Source organism: Lithobates pipiens, unplaced genomic scaffold, assembly GCF_037356315.1.
Source record: "Lithobates pipiens isolate NorthernLeopardFrog02 unplaced genomic scaffold, aLitPip1_a1.2 Scaffold_8, whole genome shotgun sequence".
NCBI classification, from domain to species: domain Eukaryota; kingdom Metazoa; phylum Chordata; class Amphibia; order Anura; family Ranidae; genus Lithobates; species Lithobates pipiens.
The window spans coordinates 307,256,351-307,267,576 of record NW_027507903.1 but is presented as its reverse complement, the minus strand read 5'-3'; the positions used below and the strand labels follow the sequence as shown (position 1 = coordinate 307,267,576).

The following is an 11,226-nucleotide window of genomic DNA, read 5'->3' as shown; positions in this document are numbered from 1 at the left end:
GCTCCGGCAGCTGAAAGACTACACTAGCCTAGCTACTGTGCTTTTAATAGGTGCTCGGGAGGGAAAGTGGGGTGTTGAACCCCCTAACCCCCTTTTTATCTACACCCCTGGCTGTTAGGTGCCCTTGCTGTGCACTGCTGCTGTGTGTTACTCCTAGCTAACAGTCCCATTTTGCCAAGCTACAGAGACCAGATTTCTACTTTTTTCTAAATAAGAAAAAAAATTATAAAAAAATGAAAAAAATATGCTGTTTTGAAGAATCACAGCAGATTTAAACCCAACAAACAAGATCAAAGAAGATCAAGGAATTTGAGATTTCAAATGATAGATTTTATATAGATAACGTCATTAAGGTCTTAACACATAGATGACACCAGATATGCTATAACTCATGCAAGTTTCTTAGAAAAGCAAAGAAAACCTTTAAATGACTTTGTGAAATATTTCTTCAGCTCGCTGTTCAACAGTCTAGATCACGTGATGAAAACATACATACAATTTTTAATGTGGTAATTGTAAGCATTTAAGATATCTCTAAATCACCAATTGATGTGTTATATGGGCATTTTACCTGGAATTTCATTTTGTTTATTTGAAAACGAATGCACTGTTTCCTAAATATAATTTTTCCAACCACTGCCTGAACTTGAATGGACAGTTGTCTTGTTTTTGTTTTACAGAAGAGCAACCTGATTGGTCATATCCACTGTAAAACTGCCAATCAGACCTATAAATCTGTCACAAATAGAGTGTGCTAATGATGGTACGTTTGACATCTTAATTCTCTGCAGACTAGGCTGGAATAGGAGAGCTATCCATTATGCGACAGGTTTGTTATTATAATTATTATTATTATTGTTTGCATATGACCAACAGCTTGCACAGCACTATTATATGAAGACATACACATGTTATAACTCATAATTACAGATGCACGACTATATGAAAAATGTGGAATCTTGCCCCATTAAACTTATTTACAGATGATACATGGACTTTGTCCTCGAAATGAGCTCCCAATCCAACAACCCAGCCACATTGCAGTGTATTTTGCATTGTAGGAGGAAATCCTCACAAACAGTGCGGAGAACATACAAAATCCATGCAGATAATCAAGCTGATGTAGTAAAGGGGTTGAGGATCTTCACTTGAAAAATGTACTTCAATTGTTCAATCATGTGAAAAGAAAATTCTTGTTTACTGTTTTTATTTTATCTGTATATGATTGGATAACTGAAATAATTCTACACTCAATTCTCATATCCTTTAGTAAGTTAGCCTTAAAGTGGCTGTAAAGTCACATCTATTTTTTTTTTTTTTTTTTATAATTCCTTTATTTACTATACCCAAAAATTGCATAGTACAACTGAGGCAAGAGTAAAGCATAAATGGGTTCAAAAATAACCAAATAACAGTTTTGCTGGTTAGACATCAGAGTCTGCGTAACAATAACGAGCATACAAAAGCATAACAAACTTCAGAAAGAAAGAAAGGATTAAGGAACGAGGCCAGCAGCCCCTGAAAGAGGGAAAGAAAGGAGGAAACTCAGAAAGAAATTTGATGCTAGGTGCCTACACGGCACTGAAAAGAGACTTAAAAAATATGGAAACTCCAGAAAAGCAAAGTCACTCACCTGGGGCCATGGCCTAGTGAGTCCCAGGGGTTCATCCGGGTTGTGAGACCTCCCGCATATAGGCATCGGTGTAAACTAAGTGTTGTCCTACCCTCCAGGTGTCCCGAAGGGTCTCCTCTCGGTTTTATAAGGTGGCCATGATGTCCTCCATGTCCCTGAGTTCATTCATTTTGGAACACCAAAGAGACTTTGAAGGCGGAGTCACAGATCTCCAGCACAAAGGGATACAAGCCTTTGCTGCATTCATCAGGTGGATTGTAAGAGAGGCCTATTATTTTTTACTGGCCCGTTCTGTGAGGTGCAGCAGGCACAAAGTTATATCTATTAATTACTTTGATCCCCATAGAAACAAATTGAATGGGAGGAAAATATCCCTCCCATAAAAATGATAGGACTTTAAAAGGTATGTGGTTGTCGTTTAGGTGAGCACATAGACAGTGTTAGTTATAAAAGGTATTTTTATTATACAAACATGAATAAAATTTGAAGTATAAAAACATACAACCGTGTGTAAACATTAACTGGGAGCTAAAGTTATCAGATAATACTTAATTCCAGTATAAGCATTGCTTTGATTTGATACGGATTAATCCAACATGTTTCGCAGAGTTGTACCTCTGCTTCTTCAGGGAAACTCAATATGTATTAACTCCATCAGAATATTGCTGTACATATCTCTATGTATGCGAGGAACCAGAGCCAAGGCTTGACCATATAGTCTGTGGTGTCAATAACCAGGATCGAGTCTGACAAACATTGGATCATACATGGGTGGACTCAAGCGGATACTACTTATATGCCGGAAATACATACATTTACATGTTGCTTCGCATTTCCAGATCATGGACAGAACATAGGGCTACAAATACCTTTTAAAACTAACACTGTCTATGTGCCCAGCTCAATGAAAATCTCATACCCTTTAAAGTCTTATCATTTTGATAGGAGGGATATTTTCCTCCCATTCAATTTGTTTGTATGCAGATATATTCGGGATGTGGGTATAATGGATTGTCCCTAGAACTGTCCCTAGAAACAATATAATTATCTTGATCCCCTCTATTTTAGGTCCATGTTTAATACAGTGTGTGTTTTCTTAAAATTAAAATGCTAAATACCTTCTTTGCAGAGTGCTGCTGTGCTGTCACATGTCCTCCCTCTGCTTCCCTTCCAGATCTAAGAGAGCACAGAGGGAGGGGCTGGGATTCCCTTTCCGATGTAGGATAGACGGCAGAGGGAGGACACATGACTGCACAGCAGTACTGTGCAAAGAAGGCACATTATAATTTTAGGAAACACACACACTGTACTAAACATGAACCTAAAGCAGAGAGGATCAATTTAATAGATGCTTTTTTACAAACAATGCTGCAGAGAATAGCATTACTCAAGGCAGGAAGGGAGAGGAGAGGAGGGGCAGGGAGGAGCTCGGCTTCACAGTTGACACACAGACTATGGAAATGACAGGGAGGGAGAAAGGGGGAGATGCAGAGATGCTGAGAAGAGAGCAGGATGAAACAAAGAGACAGTTCACTGTCCTTTAGGCTTAAGGGGGCCTGGACTGTGGCCATTGGGAGTAGAAATTGTCTTGGCAACAGTGGGAATAAACAGTGCATCTTTGGTATTGGGGGTATGAATAGAGTCCCATCATTGGTGTAAGTGGGAGGGCTGGTACACCATCATTGGTATCGGTGGGAAGAATATTGCCCCAACATTGGTGCCAGTGGGAAGAATAGTGCTTCATTCTTGGTGTCAGTAGGAAACACAGTGTCCCCTCGTTGGTATTAGTGGATGGCATAGTGCCCCATCATCAATGTCAATGGGAGGAATAGTGCCTCATGATTAGGGTCAGTGGGAGGAATAGTGCCCAATCGTTCATGTCACTAGGAGGAATAGTGCCCCATCATCTGTGTCAATGTGGGAAATAGTGTCATGTTGTTAATGTCATTAGTAGGAAGTATACCTCATTGTTGGTGTCAGCGGGAGGAATAGTGTCTTACATTGGTGGAAGGAAAAGTACTCCAAGGGCTGGATAAAGGCAAACAAAACTGACTCCTGGGCCGCAGTTTGGAGACCATTGTTCTAGATGATGTTCAACTTTTACATGATTATAGACATATATGAATATACTATACCAACTAGAAAGCATTTTCCCCAATCAGTAAAACTTTACTGATAGATTCACATTGAGAGAGTGGGACAGAACCATTGAATATAGAACAACTTAGCCTGAAAGGTACTGTATGTATTAAGCAAATGTGGCTATGCCTATAATTGAAAACCACAGAGACACATTTTAAAATACTAAGCCCTTGTACACACGGTCGGACATTCTGACAACTAAATCCGTTGGATTTTGTCAGACGGATTTTGTCTGAAACTGTTGCATACACACGGTCGGACAAAGTTGTCGGAAAATCCGCTCATTCAGAACGTGATGACGTAATTTCGTTACGATGGGACTACGTTTGGGCTAGTAGCCAATACCTTTGGTCTAGGAATTTGATCTGAGCATGCGTGGCACTTTGTCCGATCGGAATTCTCTACACACAATTGGACAAAGTCCGATCGGATCAGGTTGTCGGAAAATTTTATAGCCCAGCTGGAAAACTTGGTCCGACGGAAACAGTCAGATGAAGCCCACACACGGTCGGATTATCCGACAACACGGTCCTATCGGACATTGTCCATCGGAATATCTGACCGTGTGTACAAGGGCTAACACTCACTTGAATCAAACAAATGATTTTTTTAAATGATAGCTTTTTTTTATTTCATCATTTTACAAATTGACCGAAAAAAAAAGAAAAAGTAATACTACAATAACTTTCTTCAAAGAAAAAATATAGATTCAATAAATTCAATATTATATTGAATTTGTATATCTGCCTAAGGTTGAGACAAAATTAGCTACCGTAATTGTGTTAGCTTACTTAAACATCTAATAGTCTAGTTACTAAAGACCATCTCTAGGTAAGACCCAGCGTCTCCCCTCCATCCTTTCTGCTGCTACCATTTCCAAGTTCATTTTCCGACCAATGCATCTGTGACCACTGTCATGTGACAACCGACAATCCACCACTGTAACCTGGGCCTGCCCTTGACAAGTCATTTTGGCACCCCTCTTGGGGGCATCATCATGATGCCACCAATGGTGTTTTGGGGACCTTTAGGGACCCTGCCATTGGACAGCCAAAGTTTCTATATAAACAGACAGCAGCATGGGTACCCTAAGAAAGACCCCTTCCACTCTGCAGTGCAGAAGTAAGTATTATGCCGCGTACACATGACCGGACTTTCCGGCAGAAAAGGTCAGACGGAATAATTTCATTGGATATTTTGATCATGTGTGGGCTTCAGCTGACTTTTTTTTTCAAAAAGTCTGACGGACCTAGAAATAGAACATGTTTTAAATCTTTCCGAAGGAATCAATTCCTATAGTGAAAACCATTCGTCTGTATGCTGGTCAGACGGACCAAATACGACGCAAGGGCAGCTATTGGCTACTGGCTATTGAACTTCCTTTTCTAGTCCCATCGTACGTCATTGCGTTCGAAACGAAAGGACTTTGGTATGATCATGTGTAGGCAAGTCCGTTCAGTTGGAACTCTGTCGGAAAGACCGCCAGAGTTTATTCTGATGGAAAATCCGGTCATGTGTACGTGGCATTAGGGGCTTTTAGTTCAGTTATTTAAGAACGTAACTGGGGAACTACCTAGGGGGTGGTGTGAACTTTAAAAGGTTGGGGGTTGTCAGAGGTTAATTTTAAATGATATGCTACTCCCATGTCATCATTTCCCCTCTGTATTAAATATTTTACAAATATAACATATAATGTATACTGCAGCTTGCATTAAATATGATATATTAGCCCCTGGTGAACATATATATAGTGCTACGGATATTTATTTTGTGCTTTTAAAATGCTGCCATTGGTACCATTATTACGTCTGAGTTATTCAGTTAAACAGCTGAAGAATTATACCAGTTTTTTGGCTCCACCATGTATTGCGGTGATTAAAAAGCTGGGACTACTCCGCCGCCCACGTTATATCCATAGAAGCTCTCGGCGAAAGTTTGTCTGTTCACAGACTAATCATACCATCCCGACTCTTTGGTCAGCAATACGAACTGTTACTTCACGCATGCGTCAGCGGCGCGCTGGTGATCATCAGTTATGTGGTTTAAACATTTCTATGGCAACATCGCTTGCTGAGTTGAAGGAGAAACGTGGGGTGGATTTTAGTCTGTTGCGACCAGTGCGAAGATGTGTTGCGTTTTCAAGTAGCAAAATTGAACTTTTAAATGCACAATCTATTACAAACAAATCGTGTTTTATTCATGATCATATTCTGGATAAATGTTTGGATTTTATGTTCATTACAGAGACTTGGCATCAGCCAAATATTTTTTCTTCTTTAAACGAGAGCTGTCCTAAAGGGTATAGTTATCTTGAAATAGCCCGTAGCACAGGGCGAGGTGGGGGTCTGTTAGTTATCTACCGCAGCCATTTGGAGCTATCTTTGCAATTAGTACCAGATTTAGTGTCATTTGAATGTCTTGCTTTTAAATGTAAAATTCCTTTCCCTGTGTTGTTCATTCTTGTTTATAGGCCACCGAAAATTAGCTCATCATTTATTGCTGAGTTGTCAAATCTTTTAACAACCTTTTGTATATCAAATGTAAATGTTATTATTTTAGGAGATTTAAATATTCATGTTGATACCCCTTCGTGCCATCCCGCAGCGGAATTTCTTCAGCTGCTGGATTGTTTTAATTTAAAACAACTCGTTGATGTCCCCACACATACTAGGGGGCATACCTTGGATCTGGTCATTACGAATTTTGCTCCTTTGACTAATTTGCAGGTGTATGACCTAGGTGTGTCAGACCATATGGCTATTTCAATGGATTTGATATCATCATCCAGTTGTTATAAGCCCAAGCGGGACATTTGTTTTAGAAACTTAAAAAATATAAATCCTGAACTTTTGGCAATGGATTTTCAGCATCTATCTACACAATTTTGCTCTGTTGATGATGCGGTGGCTTATTATAATAGCCAGCTTAGCAGTCTGTTGGACTTTTATGCCCCACTTAAAACGAGAGCTGTTACTTTTACTCACTCAGCCCCGTGGTATACAGATGAGCTTCGTAAGATGAAGGCAGTGGGGCGGGTTCTTGAACGGCGTTTTCGAGCCTCTGGCCTCACTGTCCATAAACAAATTTACCGGGAGCATCAACATCTATATGCACAGTCCCTTAAGGAGGCTAGGTCGCAGTTCTATTCTAAAGTTATACGAAATAGTTCAGGAAATTCTAAGCAGCTCTTTTCAACTATAAATCAATTGCTTAAGCCAAATTCGCCATCGACTACTGCTATTTCGGAAGAGCGGTGTAATGAATTTATGGATTTTTTTAGATCCAAGATTGATCATATCCGTTCCTCTCTGTCTGGTCCTTTGGCTCAAACTGTCCATTTAAACTGTTTTGTGCCCCGACAAATGGATCATTTACCAGAGGTGTCGTTGGAAGAGGTACAGGGTATTGTTAAGCAAATGAAGCCCACAACCTGTTCCTTGGATCCTTTTCCAACTCCACTGGTAAAAACGTATGTTTCAGTTTTAAGTCCATTGATTACTGCTGTTGTTAATTACTCTTTTCGAACTGGCCATGTTCCTTCCATTTTAAAAAGTGCTGTTATTAGACCACTGCTTAAAAAATCCACTTTTGATCCGGAAGTCCTTTCTAATTATAGGCCTATTTCTAATCTTCCCTTTTTATCTAAGGTACTTGAGAAAGCAGTTGCAAGTCATCTTCAGGATCATCTCAAGCATAACAGCCTTTTTGAAAAATTTCAATCAGGCTTTCGTTTTGCTCATAGTACGGAGACCGCTCTTGTTCGGGTTACAAATGATCTTCTTATGTCATCTGATGCCGGTTCTCCGTCTTTACTTATTATGTTGGATTTGTCAGCTGCGTTCGACACTGTCGATCATGGCATTCTTTTAGATAGTCTTCGTTATAATGTTGGACTAAAAAATTTAGCCTTCAGTTGGTTCGAGTCATATCTTACAGATAGGATTGAACAAACTACATTGGGTCATTTTAAATCTAAACCGCATATGGTTACCTGCGGAGTTCCCCAAGGGTCAGTGCTTGGCCCGATTTTATTTATTCTATATCTTACTCCCTTGGGCCATATTATAAATCGTTATAATATTTCTTTCCATTGTTATGCTGATGATACACAGCTTTATGTAAAAGCTGCAGCTGAAACTCCTTCAGTGCAGTCACCCCTATCAGTCCTTACCGCCTGTCTGGAGGAGATAAAGGAGTGGATGGAACAACATTTCTTGCAACTAAATAGCTCCAAAACTGAGTTTATTATGATTGGAACATCTCACCAGATTAAATCATCGCTGATAACAAGTATTGCCTTTTCAGGCTCTAAAATTCCAGTTTCGTCTGTTGTCACTAATCTTGGTGTAAAAATGGATTCCCAACTCACTTTTGAAGCTCATATAAATCAAGTATGCAAGACTTCTTTCTACCACCTTCGTAATATCTCTAAACTTCGTCCTATCCTTTCTTTTTCCGATGCTGAAAGATTGATTCATGCCTTTGTCTCCTCCAGGCTGGATTATTGCAACGCACTTCTCATTGGGATTCCGAGAAAGAGCATGCAGAGGTTGCAATACGTTCAAAACTCTGCAGCGAGGATCCTAATGAGAGTGCGGAAGCATGAGCATATCACTCCAATTTTAAAATCTCTTCATTGGCTGCCGGTCTCTACAAGGATTGAGTATAAGGTCTCTCTTCTTGTGCATCAATGCATACATGGACAAGCTCCACCTTATCTTAAGGAACTTCTTAGATTGCAAAATCTACCGCGTTCTCTTCGCTCAACTAATTTGAATTGTTTAGAGGTTCCAAAAACGAGGTTGAAAACCATGGGAGATAGGGCCTTTTGTGCTGCTGCCCCACGTCTGTGGAATGCTTTGCCTGATAGTCTGAGGGTTTCTCAGTCTACTGAAAATTTTAAAAAGGGGTTGAAGACTTTTCTTTTTAGCAAATGTTTTGTAAATTAAGCGGTTTGTTTGTTTTTATTGTAATTATGTAGCACTTTGAGGTCTTTTGATGGAAAGTGCATTATAAATAAAATTTATTATTATTATTATTATTATATATGATGAATATATGAATGTTATGATATGAATGAATGAATGCATATTTGATATGAAAATATACATTTCTTAAAATACCACAAATATTAAAAATTTCATAACAGCAGCTTTCTATATGCAGTAACCATCCATTGCCACCGTCTCATATATGAGTTTGGTGGCAGTATGGCTCTCCTGTGCCGGACAACCTACCTATTACGCAATCCAGCAATCCAGGACTTACAAGTAGAGGGTGTGCACTACCGGCTGGTTGACCGCCGGCACCTGCTGATCGGTGAGGAGGAAGACAGGACAGAGCTCTGTCGGTGTAAACAATACAGAGCTCTGTCCTGTCGGCAGGGATGTACTGGTTTTGTTTGTTTGCCCTGCAGAATAAAAACAAGCACATCCCTTAGTAAGAGCACCTTACAGTAAACACACTAAAACACTGTTAGACACACATTTAACCCTTTAATCACGCTACAGTGAAAATTTGCACTGATCACTGTAATAGTGCCAGTGGTTCCCACAAAGTGTCAGTTAATGTCAGTGTCAGACTGCCCTCATTACTATCACAGTTCCGCTATAAGTCGCTGTTCGCCAACATTACTATTAGAAAGACAAAATACAAATTTGAGTATATATACCAGTTTGTAGACGCTATACCGTTTGGGTAAACCAATCAATAAATGCTTATTGGGATTTTTATTTACCAAAAATATGTAGCAGAATACATATTGTCCTAAATTTATGAAGAAATTCGATTTTTTTTTAAAAATTATTGGATATGTTTGATATGTTTGATAGTAAGTCATTTTTTTATTTTTAGTGGTGATCAAATACCACCAAGAGAAAGCTATTTCTGGGAAAAAATGATTCAGTGTTGTGTACAGCGTTTCATAACCACACAATTGTCAGTTAAAGTAATGCAGTCCCAAAAAGCAAAAAATGTCCTGTTCATGAAGGGCGGGGGGAAATCTTCTAGAAGTCAAGTGGCTATATTACTATATTTTACTTTTATTTTTTTGTATTCATATGCTGCATCGTATTTCATTGGTATTCAATTAGATTTTTGTGTTGCTAATTTGATTTAATAATAAGTTGTCATAACACATCTCTAATTAACACTCCTACAGTGTATAGAAACATATTTTTTTCAGTGCACCTCACATTATGCAGATGTTTTTAGCAAACATTTTTTTGTGTGTATAGCACTAACCCCTGAAGGAGCTGTTGGTTTGATTGGGCTTACCGATACCTTCTGCATCTCGATTTGCATCTAGGGGTTTCCCGTGGTAGATGGCCCAGAAACTTTAGAGACTGGCGACAGATCCGCTCAAAGGGATTTTTATTCGCAAAAACGTGGTTAACGAACAGTCTCTTAGTATAGGATCAGAGGGTTAGGAAGAAAGTTCAGGTACTCTTAGTGTCAAAGTCAATAATAAAGAACTTGTTTACTTCGACTAAATTCAGAGAATAGCCATTCACAGCTGGATGTTCACTCAAGTTGGATAGTCCCTCTCTCACAAGGCCTAGCAGCCAACAAGGTGCTTAAATCAGGAATAAGTCTCTGCCACAGACGTTATTGTAGAACATGTAGGAATAAGTCTCTGCCACAGACTTTGTTGTAGAACACATATGAAACTAGGACTTGTAGAACACTCGTGTGGTACCAGTATATTTCAGCCAGTTTGGAGATACCCACGAAACTGGATTCCCTTAGGTACTTCAGCCCTACCAGGCTCTTTGCTAAGAAACCAACCCATGCATGGCTTTCTTCTGAAGAGTCCTCCCCTAGATAGCTATGAAGTCACTGGGCCTCTCCACGACCGGAGATGGCACCAGACCACCTCTGAATCCTTTCCTTAGTTTCTCTGCCTCAGGCTAGCCAGCCCAGAGACATAAAGTCAGGTGGATCCTCACCCCAGGCCATAGCCTTCCTGGGGGCTGGTCAGGAGGACCAGGACCATGGAGTCAGAACATAATTCTGGACCGGAAGCCCCAAACCACGTGACATCCGCATCTTAAGTACCCTCTCCCAGAAAGCACAGCAAGAGCAACCCTCCCACTGGGCTGGCTCCGAGAGAAAGTAACCTTAAAGCACCCAACCAGACTGTGTTTCCATGCCTGCCAGAAGAGACAGTGCCCCCTATGGCCAGGCTGAACACCCTATAGTCCAGTGAGACTGATGCTGAGGTCAAAATTTGGAACAATTGTATCCAAACCAAACTGCAGTTTAGGTGTAACTTTAAATTTCAAAACATATAGCGCATGCTCTTCAGGAGCCGACAATATATGTGAATCAGTTTTTTCAAGTTGACTAGCTTGGACCAATGCAACTATGTATATACCATACTTGGCCGATACCCCTGGAAGCTGCATAGCATTTTCTGAATTAATACAAAACCTTCTCTGATTGGGCGAGGT

At 39.9% G+C, this 11,226-nt stretch overlaps 1 protein-coding gene across 1 annotated transcript in view; it reads left to right on the top strand.

Moving 5' to 3' along the window:
- The first annotated feature begins 689 nt into the window (after positions 1-689).
- Positions 690-11,226, top strand: part of LOC143963127 (sulfate transporter-like) — a 30,182-nt gene continuing 19,645 nt past the window's right edge. Inside the window, exon 1 of the mRNA XM_077472693.1 lies at positions 690-829. Coding sequence (XP_077328819.1) covers positions 821-829 — 9 coding nt within the window. The 5' untranslated portion in view covers positions 690-820. The remainder of the gene's footprint in view (positions 830-11,226) is intronic.